Raw genomic sequence first — 22,432 nt, 5'->3', positions numbered from 1 at the left:
CCTGCGACCAATATATGTTATATTGATTCTCTTCGACTCACGTTTTGTATTGGTCTGTTTGAAGTTATGGTTGCTTTTCTATTCTTTTTAGAAGGTTTTTTTTATTCATGTTGTTCTCTGGACCATTACACTAAATATAAATAGAGATCTTCCTCTCAGTTCATGTATAATTATTATGGTTGCAATCCAAAATAGAGTATTTGACCAAAGATAACTGACAGACTAATGGATCAAAATTTCTATACAATACTCCTTGGTAGCATGGGGTTCAATTTACCATAAATTTTTAGGGTGAATAAATGAATGTTTTATTGTCCTGTAGGCAAACTTGTCAAACAAATTTTATAAATTCAAGAGCCACAACTCTTGAGCAATAAAAAGGTACAGAAAAAGTCAGGAATATTTCAACATAGTGACAGTTTTGTTAGAGGGGGTTGGAACTTTCCAGACACCTCACTCCTATGTTCCTTCAGTTGTTAACCATAACAAAATATATGGTAAACTTTCATGTAATTTAGTGGACACTGGACTCTGTGGTGATCAATCTGGAAGTGTACAATACAGGGTATATCTCTGTCTCTGGACTAGAAAGAAAACAACAGGAACAAATAAGTTTACATAATTTTTTTTATTAAAAAGAATGTTTTCATTAAACAGCTAGTTACATTTGTATTATATATATTGTATTTACTGGATTTCTCAAAGTTCTTAAAGATGTTAAATAATGAGATTTCAATTATCCGCTAGAAGAAAAGAATAATGAAACCAGTTGGATTATAATACAATTACACATTTCATTTTTGTTTGATAACAAAAAAAAAAGTACAATAGATTAGAAGAAAACTTCACAATCTCTTCAACAGATTCTTTCTGAAAGATCATCTTTAAAAAATCAGAATTTCTGTTCAAGAAAAAAGTATTTTAAATTGTTTATTACTTTAATTTAGGATATTTTATTCATTATAATTGTTTTCGATTAAAAATAATTTGTTTCAAGTAAAATAATTATAAATTATATATTGTAGGGAAATCTTTAAGACACTGAAATATCTAGTTCTAATTATTATTTGAGCAAAATTGAGATTTAAGTCTTTGTCAAAAAGTCTTCTACAGGAAATAAATTTATCACTTTCAGCAGAAGCTTATTTTCATTAAAATTCACAAAACTTGTGTAACTGTTTACTTTTACCTCTACTCTACTTGTTATGACAATGTACCATAATAAAAAGTTTTACATAATACTTTATAGCAACTGAACAAATTATTACTATTTTGATTGTTACAATTTAAACATATATCTATACAATCAAAGAGACATTTGAGCAAGAAATACTACATAAAGAATTCTACACATATTATATATGATCTTTGTACAGATATTATGCTTCTTCACTTTAGTCACAAAAATGTGACAATAATTTAAATTATTTCACAAATCATATCTTTATCAAATTTATATTTTTCTACATGTATGGACTTCAAACTATATAATTTAGTTTAAAGCTTTTCTTTAAAAAATCATTTGAAAATTATTAATACATTGTATTTCCAACATTAGATTGAAGTCAATTTTCCTACATAAGACCAATTACTTTTAAATTTTTGTTTTTAATTTAAAGAGTTATTGTTGTGAATTTTTAAAAAGAATTGCGCTTAACAAAAAATAGAAAAATTACATATTGTAATATGTATGTAGTATTTTTCTCCTCCTTATACAATAAAAATCAATAAAATATTAACTAAAATAAAACAGTTATTTGATAAATCAATTAAAACTTATTAAAAGCAATAAAACAGAACTCCCTTTATGTTTTAGCATATGGAACTTATTTTATAAGACTAGAAAGAAACTTTGATATTGCATTTTCCCATAAACTTGAGAGATCTGTTGCAAATATGAGAGATCTGTTGCAAATATAATGTTTGCAGAAATTACCATATAATATAAGAAAATAAAGCAAAATAAAATAGAACAATATATTTTTCCACATTACTTAAAACTAATTTCATAACTTTCATTTCAGTAAATTAAAACAAAATGAACTAAAAAATTGTGTAGGAACAACACATAAATAACACAGCTGTTAAGTTCTATACATGGCAAGATACGGCACAGCTTATTACATAAAAACAATTATACAGTTTAATCTGGGACTAGTTAAACAGCTATAGATACAACAAGGACATTCTGGAATGTCTTTTCAGCAGATAAAAATTATGGTGGGACTAAAATGAAGACTTTGTTCTATGGTTAAAAATTAAAAAAAAGATGATTTTGTTTAATATGAAAACAGATGAAAGTTACAATGTAAATAACAGTAATAATAACAAAATGATGAACTAATTATATGATTCTGGAATAAAATTTATGAATAACAAGATTTGGTGAAATTTGACTGATTTATTTATAATATTTGAGTATGTATAAACATTAAAAGCTGACACAAACAAATGGCTACATTAAGACTTTTATTTACAATTGACTAGAGATTGTTCATCCTCCTTGCAGAGAGTTAGCTCCCTTTCCTACAACAGAGATTTGTCATCCTCCCTGCAAAGGGTTATTTCCCTTTCTACTCCCTTACAAGATTACGGTACTGTTTACAATTTATACATATTACAATATAAGACAGGCTTTGTTGAACAAGGAAATGTCTGAAAGCTACTATAAATGCTTCTAATATGTGACAAGTGGCAAAATGTACAACAAATAGAACAACACACACACACTTATATAATAATATCATTGTGGCAATACTGAGATGGCGGCACATACTGACAAGTTCCAAAAACTTGGCAACAAATAAAGAACATTGGAAGAATACTGGTCATCAAAAAATTTCTAATACTTGGTGGATATCTTAAACAAATATTGAAATTGGCACTAGACAGACAGACAGACAATATAAACAGGAAATCATGGAAATAATACTGCATCAATAAAATTGGCACTAGGAAATTCAATTCATGTCTAAAATCTTAGGTAATCAAGTGACATCATTCTAACATTTAATTTAAAAATCTGAAGTTTGATTTAGCTAAATTATTGTACTGATAGGGAATGAGTATTTAAACATATACAAGACCAAAAAAGTTTGGATTCAAAAAAGGATTTGAATATAAAAATATTCGCAATTCAACTTATACTAAAGAAAAAAAAATATAATACTGTTTTATAACTGACCATTGGCACAAATGCTAGATAATAAATGGAACCTTGGCACATTTAAAAACAATTGAGAGACTGTTAGGTTCAGTAAGATTGGAACACATAGTAAATGTCAAACATAACAAACTTGGAATTCTTAGATGACTTAAAAAAACGTTTGGCAGACAGGGACAACTAACAACAATAACAAAACAGGAAGACAATGAATTATAATACTGATCTAGGTTAGATGTCAAGTTACCATGGTAACCAATAAGTAGCCATGGAAAACTTAAAGCACTCATCTTTTTACACATTAGGTCATACATACCACACATTCACCATTCATACACAGCATTTATCCTCCAACACACACACACACACACATACAAACACATACAAACAAACATACATTCAATCTTACATTAAGAAACACACAAATATATGTTTATATATATTAACAATAATTTACAACACAGATTGCACATTTTGACCTTTGCTCTGCCAGTTTTGACTAGATGAACAAGCACCAAGACAAGAACTTAATTAATAACAAATAAACTAAATTTATCAAACCAAAGCTCAAACTTATAACTCTATATGTAACTACAAATACACTCCATACAATCATCAAGGGGTCAACTTAAACTTCCATTTATAACTAAGTTAACTAACAATCTATTAACCAAAATAAACCTGACACAAAAGACGACAAAGACAAGACAGGACAAGACAGGACAGTCTTTGGCACACCAGAATTCACCATAGCTTATCTGGGATTTGCCCTGACAAGATTTTGGCACAAGAGGAATTATCAAACAGTTCAAAAGTCCCATCACACCTAATTTCTAAACTCCCGCTATATATAAATATAGCAGATCAGTCATTAACAGGTCAAAAATACACCCTTTCATATTATTTAAAATAGTTACTGCCAAAAATCTAATCTTTTACTTTACACAATTAATTTCTACATAATAAATGTGATTTTTTTTTCAATTAAACTTTTTTTTTAATTTCAAAATACAGGAATAGAAAGGATATATTTCTGCAATTCTCACTCTGGGACTTTATCAGCTGCAAAAAGTGAATTTGATTTATACAACAGTTAATAGTATTTCCTTGTTCAACAAAACCTTAATCTATAACAAAAATTTACAATTCATTGGCAGTGGTTAAGTATAAAAAAACTCCATGACACATAGATATACTTCTGGTATGAGATTGATCAAGTGATCATCAAGTAAAGATTCTAATTCATAATTTGAGAATTACTATATTTGGCACTATATATTTAACAATTTAATACTGAAAAAAATGTTTGTTATACATGTAACTGAGTATTTTATTAACAAAAAACTTGTTTAAAAAAGTAAACAAAATGGTTTTATCATGTATTTGGCACAGAACTTGTAATCTTGTCCTAATTTGTAGGTTTTGTAGGTTTTGACAAACCTGTTATGAAGTAAAATCTAAAGATTTTTCATTCAAATTTGATTCTTAAATGAACATAAAAACGTGTTTGGCACCATAAGATTTTAATACTATTTATTCTTGTTATTTGTACAGAGTATTTGTGGAGACAATTTGATTCTTAATTTGATTCTTTTTTATATTTGGCACAAATAAATACAGTTTAATATTATGCATGCATTATAAATAGAAATAATTTAGTTGACGTTTATACTACAATATTTTATTTCTTTGGTTAAGTAACTAATAAATAACATAGCATTAGGTTTGTAAGCACTAAATAATCTTTACACTTTACTACAGCTTATACTATTCTCAAAAAAACATGCAAATCTACCTTCAAGTAAATACTGGTAATAAACATACATCTAAAGCATATTAAGTTTGCCATTCTAACAATTTATTGAGTATTCATTCTCAGGTTTACTGATTGGGTGTGCAACAAAGTTGCTGCGCCAACAAATTCATGCAAATTTACATTTCTTCCTTTAATGTATTAATGAAAATGGTCCCATATTTTTTTAACATGAAATGATGTCATGGTTTCTTGGAAGAAAAACAAATATGTACAACTTTCTTCAGCAAAAATATACACACTTTTCAAAAATAACAATATTATCTCCCTTTGATTAAAAACTGTTGAGACATGGTGAAGGAGCTTGGAATGGAATCATTAACAATTATCATTGAGTTCATTAACAAGTGAAATTATGTCAACAACAAAATGTCTTCCTGAGAAGACGTGTGTCCGACAGTGACATGAAGACCTTCCAGTATTATATTGTACAACTGGACTATAAATATGTCTGCCATTTCAAATCATTAAACATTTATTCTTAACAATAAGCACTAATAGTATAATAACAACAGAAATATTCTGAATTCATGGCAGACATGAATATCTATTCCTTTCTAAAGTTTTGGATATTAACCCACTAACTTATGATAGATAACTAATGCACAAAATATTGTTCATATTAAAAATTATTGCACTTGTCAATATTGGACTATTCTCACTACTATGACAACTAGATACTACAGTTAAATTCCTCCCTTGTTGGTTTACAGTACTTGTATCGATGGTTCATGTGTTGACTGTATGAACCAGAATGACTAAAGCGCTTGCCACATTTCTTGCACTGGAAAGGTTTCTCCCCACTATGTAGACGTCTGTGCTCAGTTAGGTGGTGCTTGTGTTTGAATGCTTTATGGCAGATCTCACAGTTGAATGGTCTGGCACCTGGTTATAAAACAAACAATGATTAGTCAAACAATCACTTTTACCTTTTTTTAGTCTTATTTTAGTTGTTGTCGGATGTTTACATCACATCTATTTTATTCAACCAGACACAGAATTTAAATACCGATTCTCTATTTAAAAATCAATATTTAGAACCAAAGTTAAATGGTACTATCAAATAAGTACTTCATTCTCCATCTGTCTCTTCAGTTATATTTCATAGTTTCAAAATTGTCTGGTTTATTTTTGCGATACCTTTTATAGAATGTCTTAAGTATGTACTGTTTTACTTTTCAATTGTTAGGAATTAACATAATGTGACCATTAAATTTTCTTTCAAATAATCTGTTGTTAGAAGCTGTCTCATTGGCTCAGGCTGTATTTAAAGTCTTAAAACTAAAACTGTTGGATGTGTATTGATTGGGAGAACATCATTTATTCGTTACAAGTAGTTTTCTTTGAACTAGTTTTCATTAGCTGTGAATATACAGTATGGGATTTTCTTATTGTTTTGTACATAAATTAGGCTGTTAGTTTTCTTGTTTGAATTGTTTTACATTGTCATTTTGGGGCTGTCTATAGCTGACTATGTGGTATGGGCTTTGCACATTGTTGAAGGCCATACGGTGACCTATAGTTATTAATTTCTGTGATATTTGGTCTCTTTTGGAGAGTTGTCTCATTTGCAATCATACCACATCTTCTTTTTAATATGGTGGCCTAAAATATCCAATTCATTTTTTAACTCTGTTAAATAGTTGTTTCATTGGCAATCATACCACATCTCCTCATTTTTATACACATCTAGTTAAATGAATCATCATTACTAAAACATGTCTTACCTGAATGTTCATATTTATGACGGGCCAATGAACTCTGTTTGCTGAACATCTTCTTACATTGGTCACAGCCATACAAGCCATCATCAGCCTCCATACGGTGGTTCTTCCAGGAACGACGCTTCTTACGATATGGATGGTCTTCATCTAACATGGCATCATCAAGGTCTAGCTGAATCTCTTCAGATTCCAACTGTAAAATTAAAGAGAACGGTCAATCAACTATGTTAATTCACATAAGGATTAAATGCTTATATATAAAAAGAAAATTCTGTATATGTTTTAGTATACACAGATGTATACCTTAAGATTTGAGATAAATTCACCGAAACAGTAATGCTTAGGCTATTTATTATTTGGCTCATCACTTATAACATGTATGCAAAGTTCCAACAAGGTAGTGCATCATGAGCCTATTTTGACAGCTGAATCATAATGCTAAGACTAAGTGTATATTATATTGTATGTATTCAGGTTGCACACTGATATACTATTCATTCATTTTTTCATTCATATATCATGTGTGTATAATTTAAGATTCTAGGGTGCGAGAATAAAAAGACCATTCCTCAAAGTTAATTTCCTTACAGTTTTTAAAGACATGCAATATCTCTTTCTTTCTGATTGTAATTTTCCATTTAGGAAAGAAATCTACTTCACTTGTTATAAGATAACTGTTCTTTTTATATTCTTTCTTTCAAACAATTTTTTTTTAATAACAAGAATATTTTCAACAATTAAAAAATTTAAAATCTTTAAAATTAACAAAGTAACAGAATTCCATGCATTTTATATCAATCAACATTTCTTGAGCATTTAAAAACTTCAATACTTAAATTTACAAATTAGTGCATTTCTTTCAATATTTAAAATGTATATACTATTTAAGATATTAAACAGATACATGTAGTCATGTACTGCACATTCTTTGTGAACAATAATCAAAAGTTTTCACCAAATTAAGTATTTATATCAGTATATACACGTATGATCAATTGAAATGCACTAAAATGACGAAAATGGGAAAATATAATGATTAATTCTATTTTTCTAATTTTATTTGTACCCTTACAATTAAATATTTTCTAGCAGCAATCTTTCAAAATAACAACAAATTAATTTTTGAATAACCATTTACTTGTAAAAAAAGAAACAATTATGTAAAAGAATTTCCCATTTTCTGATTTTGTAAAACACTTGGCAATATTATCCAACAAATACCAATGGCATACATCTATTGTTTGCCATACTGTCAAAATCTAACTTATGTATCACATCAACTTCATCAAACCTTGAAAATAATATCTAAATAAATTAATGTTCTTACTTAAATATTTCATTTTCCCCTCTCATTTCAAATGAAATTATTGATAAATGATCGTAAATATTGTTCAAGTTTCTGCCAAAAAAAAAAATTAACATTACATAATCTATCACTTACTTGAAAATAAACAGCCTTTAACAATGAAGTAAATCTAAAGAATTTTTTTCTTACAACTTCTGAAGTTTTTATAAATTTCCTGAATTATGTTAGTATAAAACAAGTACTAACACTGAACACAGATTCCAAAAAATTACTCATGCCAAACTTTCTATGCAATGAAACACCATTAGTAAAATATGAAATTGACAAGATGAACTTATTGATGATGAAATGATGTTACACAACGTGGTCAGATTCTGATAGCATGCACTTAAATATTTGAGACACACAGCCGTAGGTAATGTGAAGGTAATTTTTGCCATGCATTTTCTAACTACAGGTAAAAAGGTTAAAAATACGGGATACAGACATAGTCTCTCTCTACCTGTCTCCACGACTTCTTCCTCATACGCTTCAGTTTGATCTCGCTGTCGAGGGTTAGGTTGGCTCTGTCAGCTAGACTAACTTCAGCTAGGGTGGCTAGGTTGTGGGTGGCATGTTCCATGGCAGCATCGAAGTGGACGCCATTATACTGAGATCTGTCGTGGTAACTATCACTACTAGAGCTGCTGTCACTCTGGCTATCATCATCGTCATGCTTTGGAGTGTTACGGGCCTGGTGGATCTTGTTGATGGCAAGGTGGACCTTCTGTTGGAGTGAGATGGTAATATTGTTGGTGTCTGGTCGGCTGTAGTGATGGTGGTGGTACATTGGATGGCTGGAAGTGATGATGGCTGGCTCACAGGTTGGTATTATCCTGGTGTGTACTGGGGCTTGCTGGATCATACTTGGTGCTGTTGTGATGGTTGGGTTTCCTACGAAGTAACCAGGAAATAGACCTTCTTGTTGCATGTACTTGTAGATTGCACTGCTTTGTAGTTTACCATCCATTGGATACTTGTGTGGTGGTGTCTTCATGAACATACTGTCTTTCAGGCTGTCACTTAAGAGTTTCTTGGCATATTCCATATCAGGTTTTGACGAAACACTAGGCTGGCTTTCTGGTTTGACACTCAGATTAAGGACTTCATGACTACTAGTAGGTGGTGTAATACAAGAAGCTGGACTACTTCTGTTGCTGTGAGCTGGTGCTGGCCTGGTACTCAGGTCTAATGGTTGTTCAAATGTAGGAGCTGTATTGCTGATCTTCTTGCTGCCTCCATGAGCTGCTACAGGAAGAATTGCTGGAGTAGATGATCTAGAATCACTGATGGAGTGAGAAGGACTGTCACGCTTAAACCTGGCCATAGATGGAAAGTATGGAACCTCTTTGCCACGTCGACGATCTCTAGCTCTCATGTTCTGGAACCAAACTTGAACCACTCTCTTGGGGAAACCAATTTCATTGCCAATACGAATCAGTTCATACTTGCGAGGACGTGGGTTGATGCTGTAGAAGGACTTTAAGACATGTAACTGCTCATCGCTGATTAAGGACCTCATACGAAACTTCTTGCTGTCATTCAAGGCATTGTCATCTTTGTCATCTTGATCTTCAGATTCAGTCTCTGGACTGGCACTTGCAATGGAGAGAATGTGACTATGGTCAGACATGCTGCTACTTGGAGAGTTACGTGGACTACCATCACTCATTCGCTGAACAAGGTCTTTGTTGAGTTTACAAATGTAGCGTTCATGTTGATGGAGGCTTACTGGACTGTTGAAGACTTCATCACAAAATCTGCAGGACAATGTCTCTGACGACTTTTCATCACTTGTAATTACTTCTGAAGATGTTGACTGGTTGGTCTTACTTTCATCACTACTAGCATTACTACTGGTGTTGTGCTCATCTTTCTTACACATGTACCTCTCGTGTTGGTGACAGTCAACTGCACTGGCAAATATCTCACAGCAAAATTTACACTTGTACGTTTCTACAGTTGTCTGTGGTCCTGATGTAAGAGTTGGAGTGGTTTCCTTCTTATCAAAGACTGGTTCTTCTTTAGTGACATTGGTATCTACAGTGACAACTTTGGTGTTGGAATTGACGTCTGGAGAGATTTGCTTGGTGGCCATTACCATACTGGATGGATGTGGTGTGGAATGTTGAATAGATAATGTATGTGGTAGCAGTGAAGTCATGACAGGTCTGATGGTGTGGTGGTACATTGGCAGAAATCTAGCTCCAGCTGGTGAGTAGTAGGCAGGAATACCTGGCTTCATTGGCTCAAAATGCATCATTGGATGTGGATAAGAGTGCATAGTCGTACTGATCCCTGGTCTAATGGTAGAACTGGCAGATTCAACAGTTGATGGACAAGCTCTATTCTGATTCATTACCCAACACTTTTTGGACGTCATGTGGCTGCTGTAGGACCCGGAATGGCTAAACCTCTTGGAACAATTTGGACACTGGAATGGCTTTTCTCCACTGTGGATACGGATATGCTCCTTTAGGTGATGTTTAAACTTGAAGGCTTTCCCACACTCTGGACACTTGAACTTACGTAAGTCCGTACTCTCGTCATGGCTGATCATGTGACGTTGAAGACGATATACATTGGCGAAAGTCTTGTTGCAGATGTTACAGGATTGTGATGTCGGGGAATGCATGGCTAGGTGTTTATCTAGATGAGACTTTAGTAGGAATGCTTCATCACACTTTGGACAGAGGTACTTGATGGGTAGATCTGGATGAACCTCCCTCATGTGGTCTCGTAGAATGTTGAATCTGCTGAATGTCAAATCACAATGGGCACAATTCAAGACAATGTCTTCATCTATACTGAAGCAGTTTTCTGAAGAAAAAGAAAAAGAAACACATAAATAATGATTAACAAAAAAATGTTAATTAAAAAAATCAAATCCTAAACAGAAATGAAATAAATAGGTTTCAAACAACTCAAATACCTAACCTACCATCTCTTTGATAAATACAACTAAAATTATCATCACTTATACATACAGTTTAAAATGGTGAAATAATCTCAATGCAGCGTTTTATTATCATACTTTTAAATTTGTAGATATTGATTTCTCAGAATGCTCAGTGGTTCTTTATATATGTAGTGTTTCATATTTTTTGCCATGGTATTTGCCTTTTTTTCTTTACCTTGTGATTTTTCATTGCTCCTTTTGGTATCTTAGGCCTAATGTTATAGAGTTTATACAAGATTTCAATAACCAATAACTCTTGTATTGTTTCTGTTATTCTACTAGTATAGGGACCTTCTTTAACCGCTTTTGAACCCTTTAAATTATTTCTTTTTTTATTCAGAAAGATGCCATACTTTGGTTTTTTTTTTCATTTTATTCAAATTTAGAGATGTTTCTTAATCATATACATGTATAAGTGGTTGCTATCTCCATGACATATACCCCACAAAATTGTATGTAACAGGAGCCAAAATTTTGTTTCTAATGTATATGTTTGTGTATTTATAGGGATTACTTTTTGTTGTCTCACAGTCTGTAATATCAATTTCACAGGGTTAAGTGCTCCTCCTTCTTTCTATTGTGCCTTTATCATTTAACTAATCAAGGGGACACCTAAGATCTCAACTGTCAGGAGCAATATTTCCATCTTGATTTATTGTGTGAAGTTGGGTGACTGTCTCATCAATGTACAGTGGCAGATCTAGAACATTTCAAAAGGGGGCCCACTGACTGACATAAAAGGGGGGTCGTGCTTCAGTGATTCCCTATATAACCAACCAATTTTTTTCCTCAAAAGGGGCCCCGGAACCGTCTATAATGTGTACCATCAATTGACTTACCAAGTTCTTGTGACGTGTTGGCTTTGTCTTCATCATCCTCATCATTGTCGCCATCTTCCCCGTCACTGACTGCCTCTGGGTAGATCACTACTGTATTTGTCTGATGAAGGTATTGTCGTAACTTCTCATCATCTGTACATTTCTGGTCAGCCATTGTGGTTGGAATGTCACTTTTTGTTGATATTGGTGGAGTGGTGTCTACTATAGAAGGAGATTTAACGTCTGGTGTCGAAACAACTTCTGTAGTTACTGAAATAAAAAAAAATCTGTTAGGAAAAAGAAAAATCACAAAAATACTAAACTCTGAAAAAAATTCAAAACGGAAAGTACCTTATCAAATGGCAAAATCAAATGATAAAACATATCAAACAAATGGACAATAACTGTCATATTCCTGACTTGGTACAGGCATTTTCAAAATGGTGGATTTGGCCTGGTTTTATAGCACTACCAAGGAGTCAGACAGTCAGCATCTTACAAAGAAATCTGCTAGAACAATTTAATGTACATAAACAATACAATGTAATGAGACACAAGTTTTGCAACTTAGTAATGTGTTCCCCAGAAAACATAATTGCTAAAGGACATCTGAACTTGTAATAAGATGACAGTGTATACTATATTTTAAAGCCATTACGATGAAGATCAGCAATAGAAGTGCTCCATTCTTCATTTTTTGTCAAGTGTTTGTGTGAATTGTATGTCATGAACTATTACACACATATATATGAGTTATGGTATGTTAAATCAAATGTACCGACAGAGGTGATAACTTATACTATCACATATTGAGCTATAGACATGATAGAGGAGGGTGTAAAACTTAAATATTAAGAAAGTTTAAAGTAAATGATACATAATATTGGCAGTGTTTGTCTTAGCAAATTTCAATTAGTTACTAAACATGCATAACATAAGTGAAATTTGCAACCCACAAAGATTAACTGCTTCATGGTATATGATGGTACTATCAAATTAAATTTCTTCCCGTTAGAACGCTATAAGTTGAAAAGCCATAAGGACTAGTTGAAGGGTAAACAGGTGTGCTTTACACTAAATACAACATTAGAATACATCTGATAAAACTGTATCCTATCACAGACTTATGCATTTGGGACAGAGATATTTCTGGTTTAATTGAAAAAGAGATATCATATGGTGTGTTTGTGTACCAAGGTAATACTTTAGTAAATGTTATTTTTTCCAAACAACAAATGACCAAAAATTAAGAAGATTAACAACTGAAATAGAAAGATTTCCTTTTCACTACTTCTATAGTGGTTTTTTTTTCTCTTTGTTCAATTTTTTTTTGTTCTCTTTTAACTGAAACAATTTGCAATTAAATAAGAAACATGTCATTCCAACACACACATATATATCTACATGTAACAGTACAAACTGATTAATATACCAGTAGGTTATTAATGTGAGTACTTAGTTATACTTTGAAAATTCAACATCAAAGTTTGATCAAAGACATGACATCACCTTATTTAAAAAAAAAAAAAACATAATTGTTATTGTCTGTAAGTATATTTGACAAGCTTATACTGCTATAGGTGTAATTTAAGTTACTACTATAAAATGTGCCTTATAAGCATAAATTATCATTCATGTTCTATACTTATATAAAATTAAGGAGATGTCTTATTAAAAAAAAAATGTATTGCCATTGAGTTGTATAATGTATTGGTCTCAAATGAATCCTTTATGTTGTTACGTCACTGTTTTGTCAACACTTTCCATACCTCCTTTTATTCTTTTATTCACAAAAAGAGTAAAAAGAAAATAATCAAATACTAACCATTTTTCTGTGGTTCTGTGTTGTCATGGTTATCTGTTGCTGTGTCATGAATCATGTTGTCATGGCTACTACTGTCATGGACATCTGATTTTTCTTCATCAGTCTTCTGTACTTTAGTTGCTGGTTCCACACCCTCAGTTTCAACTGAAAGGTAATTAATATCATAAAGTATGGGACATACTTGACATAGTTATCTCAAAATTACTAGGGAAAAACTTGTTAAAAAATTAAGTTATCAAGTTCTAGTACATGTATTACAACCTTCATGAATTTTTTTTTTATGAGAAACGTATTAATCATTTATCTAACAAAGATGTCCTGAATTTGAAAATTGGAACCCTTTTGTTTAAATTTTTTTTTTAAATATCGTACATTTAAGATTCATCAATGTAACTGAAATTTTGAACTATTTAGAATCATTTCTGGTCTTATGGTTCCTGAAACCTTTGCATCAAGATCATAACCAGAGGTATACAGTTATCATACCACAGTTTACCTTGAACCAGTAAAACATTCAAATAAAATTCTCCTATGATTCACATAATGAATCAGACCACCTCTGTTCTAACATGGTTAATTTATATAATTAATAACTTAATTAATGACAAATATGAGAGGTAATTATCTGTATTATATAAAATTATCCTTTAATAAGGGTGTTGGTTTTCAACAAGAAAACAGAAAAAATAGTGCATGTGTAGAAGTGTAACCATTTCTTTGTAATTATATGGTGCATGCTAGATGGCAGAAAATTGGAAAAATAAAGCACCATATAAAAATTCAGCAGAAAACCATTAAATTACCTTTAGATAGTAACTAATAATAGTTAAGTACATGATTGTGAATGCTACATGTGGAAATCATTATCTAAGGTAATTGGACAAAACATCATGTTTACAAATCTCAATGTTGTGTCATCTAACAAGCATACAAACTAACAACAATAATCAGATAATTTCAAAAAAATCAACATTTTTAGTATTTTTCTAAGAATAGGAATAATGCATACTTTTTTTTTTAAATCAGTCACCTTTTTTAAAAATATAAGATATAAACCTTGTTAACAGTCAGAAATAACCTAAAACATTGTAATTTTAACAAAGTTTGGTTTTGTATAAATCTACTAAATATTTCCACATTCTCAAACAGAAGCCACTTTGTCTCAGAATATCAAATATCAAGTTACCCAAACTTCTTGTGACCCACTTAGACAACAGTAACTTACCAAGTTGAATTATTCCTGTGCAAAATTCCTGCAACATTTTCAAAACCACATCTATAGTAAATTAGATAGAAGTTCACCTGATGAAGGTTAAACACCTTTTACCTTAAAAACCAATTTTTACTACCTTAATAATCATACAAATGTTTGCATAAAGGATCTTCCAGGTGTAAGCCTTTCAATTTAATCACCTCTTGTGGGTAGCCAATCAGAAATAAGTATTGGCTTCTCTGCCAACCTCCCAGGTTCAGTGCTTATTTCAGCTGTTAAATGCATCAACCACAGGTTTAAAATGGGGTTCGATTAAGGGATTCAGGTAAACTTTACTGGGAAAAGCAGGAGTACTAAATCTCCCAATTACTAGGTTATTATAAATTACAGTTTCTTAGCTGTTCTAAGAAAATACTCATATAAAGTGGTCTAATGATACTTATTTTACAAAACAACTTTTCTCCTGCTAATTGAAATCCTGGAAGATGTTAATTTTTTTATAAAGTCCCATTTTGTTTAATTTTTTTTCATTTACAGAATAAAACACATGCCACACATAGAAGAGATATATACCAAAATATAAAGGATTTGTTTATCAAAATGTGGTATTTGATTTAATTTCATGAAAATTTTATTAAAATTTCAAATCAAAATGAGAATATTTGTTCTTCAGTTATCCCTTTGCTCACTTGCTAATGCATTTGAAGGTGGAGTCTGTTACCTGTCATTTCTACCCAGGATAAATCTACCCTCCCAATCTTTTCATATTGACAACCAATCTCATCTCATCATTTCCATTTATTGATCCTATAATCAATACACAGCTAATGTTTCTTACAAACCCTTCCATTGCTATACCTGCAGTTATTGATTATTCAACATCATTACAAAAATGTTTATTTACAAAAAGATGTGTTATTAAATACACATTTTATTATCAAATTTGTAAAGATTTTTAGTATTCTGACAAGACTGAGGCTGTGTTTGATATTAAAATTATGTTCATGTTAATTTGAGGTTAGCAATCCCAAGCAAGAATGAAATCAGCAGGTGTTTTTTATTAAACTAAACTTTTATAATCACATTCAACCTCATCAATAATTTATCTTTATTGTGATATTTCTTAAATGGTCAATTGCATAAATATTTTGACTTTTTTTGACTTTTTTTTAATTTTTTTTAAATTTTTGACTGTTATTTTTATGCATGTATAAATGTCTTGTATTTATATGTATATTTATATATAGACAGAAAGGTGGTTCTTTTTAAAGCAGTGGTTGATCAAAAATAAAGATGGAAAAACCTTTACAAACATATTGTTTTATTTCAACATAGAGAAAATTTAAGTGATTTTAACATAAAAACTTCTTAATCAAAAAATAAATTAGATACAGTTATATCCCCCATGAACATCCTACTTAGTTAGTGGCAGTGCTTGAAGAAGAGATAATCCCATGAAAAGCAAACAAAGGTACTGTTAAATACATCCAGATTAACAGTATCCTACCAAGTACCAAAGAAGGAAGAAATGTGTTGAGGATGAGTGTCACTACCTGCTGACAAGTCATAACAGGAAATGCACAAATCACCACATCATGTTTTTATTTATTTATAATGTACAGTGATGAAGTATTCTATTTTTGTCATGTCAAGGTACACACATACTGAGAGATAGGTAGATTAGAGTGAAACAGGAAGAAACATTTATTCTCTAGGATGTGGAGTAATAACACTTACAACATTATAAAGACATTTTGTTGTATAGTACTTGAACAATAAATTTTGATACTTATTGCTGAAATATAACTAAGGTGTAGTTTCCTGCTTTCAGTTTTATAACAAAAATAAATCCTATTGTTTAAGCTGAAAAGTTGAAGTTAATCAATCTACCTAGCTAAGTGCTATTTGACACAAAATCCTTGAAAATTAATATTTCGGCTGTAAGTTTCCTACATTATTTTACTTACTATTTACTTACTACTTGAACTTTAATTTAGAGAAAGAAGTGTTAACATCTCCTATAAATGTTAATAATGTCTCTAGCTGTTGTTTCTTATCAGTTGATTACTAACCAGAAATGAATCAACTTATCAACAGATTTCTTTGTCTCTGTTTTTGCTCTCATGACAGTTTTGTCTCATTAAAAACAATTAAATGGAACAATACAAAACTTCTGTTTGGTAAGCTGTAAATTCTGGATAGTAACAGGATAGCAAAATCATCCAAAGCATTAAGACTCAGGTGTTACAATGTGTTAGTGTGACATTATCATTATTGTTTTATTATTTCTTGGCAGATACATATATTTAAAATTAAAGCGGAAATATAGGAATTATAAATCAATTGTTTTTTGTTATGTTGTAAAAAAGTAGTTTTTTTATGGACAATCAAAAACTGTATTACATTTAGTGCAGGCACCATGATATTGTAATCAAGTTTTATTAATGGGCATAAAAATAATAGTGTTCATTCAAAAGAAAACAACTACAGATTTTAGGTATTTTTGTAAATAAAAATAAAAAATCACAATTGAAAGTTTTAAACCAACCTAGTGGAAAAGACTGCTTGAAGTCATTATACAGAGTTATTTTAAAAGCTTTTGTCTCTTCTAAAACTTTTATAATTATTTGAATTTTTCTTACACCCACCAATTTATTTATATCTAGACTGAATGAAATATATTTTATTTGTAGCTTACATATGCATTGATTCAGGATGTGGGTTTTTTCCTAGAATTTTTATGTAACTTATGTTGTAAGGTAAATCAATGACTGATATTTATTTATATCATATATTTATGTCTGGCAAAAATGTTAAGTGACAAGTAATAAATCATGTATCAATGAAATATAAGGTTTATATTCACAGTTTTGATAATGAAATGGAGTTTTATTACTTTTCAATGTTCTAAAAGTGTTACTTAAAAAGATATTCTTTAGACAATAAAGTAAAATGTAATGACATTAGAAATATGGCACTTTGATGTTTCTGAGGCAGATTTTTTGATCAAAGACTCTTTTTTCAGCTGTATTGCTATTGAATAGAAGACCATCATTATTTAATAATTGGTTATGTTTCCAGACTTTCTCCCAACAACCCCCTCTAAATCAGGCAACATATATGTCCATGATGCAACTTAACATAACAAGAATCACTGGTACAACTCAGTGTGCTTATCATCATGACCATGTTTTCAGTGATGCCATATCTATCTTTATGTGACTGTTTTCTTATCTTTATCACAACTTCCTTAATTTACCCCACACAATAAATTGTCAAAATAGTTTCTAGAAAAGTTTGACAGCATCTTTCAAGATTTGCTACTGATCTTATAAAATGGTAAGAAGAATTCTGACAATAATCCATTTTCATTAGTATTCATTATATGCTTAATACATTTATATCAAACAATGTAGTGGACCAAACAGAAGTAACTCGTACATTATACCAGTGAAACAGACCATGAAGAGAGTAGCCCATAGATAACCTGTCGTTGACATCTCTACCATGTTTACAACACTATTTCATATGCCAAATTTAACATTATTTTATCATCACCAACTTAAATCACTAATCTTGATAAGAAATTGGTGATTAAGTTTTAATGATCAGTAATTGTAGAACTGAGATTCAAAAGAAATTCAGGTCCTGAGAAAACAGATCATTTCTATTGTGACTTTATCTTTTAATCACATTTAACAATTCATATAATAAAACTTGATTTTTCAAAGCTTTCATTTTCTTCTTGCAAAATTGATCCAAAATTATTCAGATTAACTTTTTTTGTATTGTTTTCAAAAATGAATCTTTGGAACATTTCCTGAATTCTGACATGACCTTCTACATTATTATAAAATTATACATTACTGATACTAAAATGACAATTTTTATAGTTACAGATATCCCTATTAACAATGATATATGAATCATTGTATTTTTCATAACTTTATATTAGCCATTTAATTCTGTTTTAATGATGTAGCAGAGTAGATCTAGCCACTTATTGTCATTTTAAGTCAACCAATGTACCCTATAATCAGCCAATCACATTTTAAAACACCCTGTAATTCACCAATCATAATGGTACATGCTCCAACTTGGGTAACCTAACATTAGATGTAAGATAGCTTCCGTTATGACTGGCAAACGCTGCCAATAAAACATTCCATTTAGAAATTGATTGTACTTTATAATATCATGTGGAATGGTCGTCCATCATAAAGCATGCGTCCTAAATATCTCGGAAATTACATTAGAACATCTTCTCATTACTAGCATTGTCTGGGTTCTTCCTGTTCCACATCTTAACTTTCTGGGATTATGACAGATCCGAGAAAATGCAAACAAAGGAAATTTTATCTGTGTATTGTTCCGCAGAAGACATATCACCATAGAAATTGATTTTTATCAAAATTACATTGCCAATCACTGAGTTCTATAAATATTCTTCTTATAAACTTATTACATTGATTAGGCATTTCTATTTAAATATGGTTAAAAACATGCATGCTTAAAAAACTTTCTAGGCATGAAAATGGCCCAATATGTCTTCTTAATTGACAGTTTCAAGTCCTCATATGAAATTTGCATTATGTGTCTCCTAGGAAATATAAAAACAAATTAACATTCAATTGACAGTGAAAAAATTCACTTTCCTGCACGATACTTTCCCATCATAACTTTCAGTTCATTTAGCCTCCTGACTCTCCATAACTCTAAATTTCAAAAAACAATATTTAAAGATGCTTATGTGTTTGTGTTTGCTCCTTGAATGGTGGGCCAGCATTTTTATACTGTATTAAATGAAAGAGAATAGTGATTTTTAGTAAAACTTTGAAAAAAAAAATCATATTGTAAAAGACATAAATATAAACTGGTAGTTTTATAAAATTTGGAAGGATTATAAAAAATATGTCTTTAAAAATTGTGTACATTATATGCCTGGCTAATACTATTGATCCTTTAACAGCTTTAATTACAGGAGCAAAAGTGAGGAGGATATCAACTTGATAAAATCTTGCGTCAATGACACGCAATGAAGTATGCTATATATGAATAGTAGAAATACAATCAGTTTTTTCCATTTGCCAACTTCACACAGTCGAAGTTAAGAGTAAACATTACGACAAACGTTCAAAACATTTTCTCCTCGTTAACGGAAGATGAAGTGTTAAGTGTATTAAATAATCAATATGACTCCTTTTTGGATTTGTTTAGTAAAGTTTTATTTCAAAAGAAATGATGACTTTTGATTATAAGTGATCTTGGTACTTCAATTTATTTATTTTTTTGTAATATTTGGACAGTGACTAAATGCTGTTTCAATAGATTCATTAGGACTGAAGCTGCAACTCTTGTATAAACACTCAATCTGCTACAATGGCTCTGCATCCACTAATGAGGAAGAAAAGGACTTACTGTTTTATGCAGAGGACTATTACATGGCGATGTCACATTTTGTTTCTCACCTTTTTTAATTCATTTATCATTTTAAAACAATGAGACTTAAGACTCCAAACAGATATCGAAAAAGAATAAAAATATATTTATATACAAAAACAATGGATTAAATAAAAAAAAACTTGATTCTGACCAACACAAACTGCAGATAGCTACTGTAGCATCTAATAATAGTTTGATAGAGAGAATAAAAAATTCTAAAGAAAAAACCAATGAAATCAAATAAAATATCACAATATTGCAAAGGAATCACAGAAAATTAGGTGGTATAACACTTAATTACAACCTTGGCAAGAATTCCTGATATTATATATATTTCTGGAAGAACAGTTAGGACCCCCAGCAGAGCTACATCTGTCACTGTTTCCATCTTTGTTTTTAGAACCATAAATAGACAATGCTTCTCCCATGTTAATTACACCTGTACTAAATTTAAACATAACGGAACTTCCAATTTTCATAATTTGTTATTAAAATTAGTTATAACAATAAAAATAATCACTTCTTCTTTGATCTCCGTTACAGTTCTACATGGATGAACTTAAATGTAAATGACCACTGGGTTGGTTTAAATAATGTCCATCATCTGGCCAAATAACAACAACAACTGACCAATACAATGGAAAATTATTAATTGCCCATTCCAAATGAAGTCTTAATATTTAATGACAACATCAATACCATTATGAGCACCTTTCTAAGAGACATTATTTCAACCATTTTCTGAGGTGGACACATAAAGATAACAATTTTTTTTCTTGAAAAGAAATTAATTAATTTTAATTTAAGAAAAGTATCTGGCCAAATAAGGAGATATGGTAAAATTGCCCATAAAACAACGAGTCCGTATACCAAAGGATGATCAATTTCATCAAACAGCAACAATACATATGATATTTGTAAAATATTAACTTGTTTTATATCAACAGCATTCCATATCATAACAATTAGTAAATGGCCAAACAAATTACATCAAATATCAACTTAAAACAAAAGCCATGAAAACAGAAGCCAAAATTCCCTGGAGGATGAATTCCATTAGGTTTTGTCCAGCACACATCAAATAAAACAAGAGAAGATGACACCAGACATAAAGCTGATAATGGGGTTCCTATCCTAATTATACCCAAATCTAATTATAATAAATGATTAGGTTCTTTGTGTTGGGTGTTGGCCATCAGTTGGAGTGATGTAACAGTTATATAAGACCTACCCCTGGGGGAGAGACATATGGAGTTGGTGTAAACTTAAGTAAGTTTATACCATCTTCAGAGTCCTGTCAATGTCAATTAGCTCATCGGGTTTTATATTTTTTTTAAATATGAAAGTGTGCAGTATATTAACTAAAAGTCCTACAAATTTTCCAAAAAATCTCTTTAGAAAAAATATCTGCAATTCAATTGGTCAAAACTACATAATAAAAGTGGCAACTTCTGCACATAAACCTATATATAAATCCCTTGACACAGCTTACTTCATATCTTATCTAAATTTACCATTCAGGATTATTCAGTATAAATATATATTATACAAGTTTTACCAGATGTCCATTTAATGTTGTCCTTTCAGAATCCCCAGAATTGTGACCAGTGAACCATGAATCTATCAATCATATAAATTGTGTCTTAATATCATTTTGTATGACAGAAATCAATTCTCTTTTTATTGAACTATTATCTTTCTTTCCAATCTCTTCTTTTAGTTATTGATGAAATTCAACACTAATCATCTCAAAATGTTCTGGTGTATAAAAATATCTTGATTATGATATCTTGGAATTTTATTTGAGATTCTCTGAGATATAGGACAATATGTCACCCTAATTCTAACAGGAGCTGCTTCTTCATATGAAAATAGAGAAAACACATATATAGAATTTACTTTCAAACCAAAGGATAGATTTGAGTGACTTGCAGAGGCAATGCTGTAAAGAACCCTCACCTGTCATATGTTTTAGAAGCATTTGTGATTTTGACATGTGCATGCCCATTCCAATGATAAACCTGTTTTCATTCAAATTATGAGGAATGTCTATAAGCAAAACAACAAGAACAGAGATTCAATGCTATTTTTACAATTTTTAAAAGTATAAAAAAAAAAAAACAAAGAGGA

The 22,432-nt window shown here is 30.7% G+C and overlaps 1 protein-coding gene across 6 annotated transcripts in view; it reads right to left on the bottom strand.

The window, feature by feature from the left end:
- Nucleotides 1–609: 609 nt before the first annotated feature.
- LOC139513079 (zinc finger E-box-binding homeobox protein zag-1-like) overlaps nt 610–22,432 on the bottom strand; it is a 39,767-nt gene continuing 17,944 nt past the window's right edge. For 2 of the 6 annotated variants that reach the window (XM_071301231.1, XM_071301235.1), the window contains exons 2-6: nt 13,648–13,791; nt 11,844–12,092; nt 8,494–10,865; nt 6,704–6,893; nt 610–5,861 (exon numbers count right to left, since the gene is read on the bottom strand). In XM_071301231.1, coding sequence (XP_071157332.1) covers nt 5,650–5,861; nt 6,704–6,893; nt 8,494–10,865; nt 11,844–12,092; nt 13,648–13,791 — 3,167 coding nt within the window. In that variant the 3' untranslated portion in view covers nt 610–5,649. Of the gene's footprint in view, nt 5,862–6,703; nt 6,894–8,493; nt 10,866–11,843; nt 12,093–13,647; nt 13,792–14,872; nt 15,122–22,432 lie in introns of those variants that run through there. The other 4 variants (XM_071301233.1, XM_071301232.1, XM_071301230.1 and 1 more) reach the window with 4 other exon arrangements.

The sequence above is a fragment of the Mytilus edulis genome, chromosome 2, assembly GCF_963676685.1.
Source record: "Mytilus edulis chromosome 2, xbMytEdul2.2, whole genome shotgun sequence".
Classification (NCBI taxonomy): Eukaryota; Metazoa; Mollusca; class Bivalvia; order Mytilida; family Mytilidae; genus Mytilus; species Mytilus edulis.
This window is presented reverse-complemented; position numbering and strand designations above follow the sequence as displayed.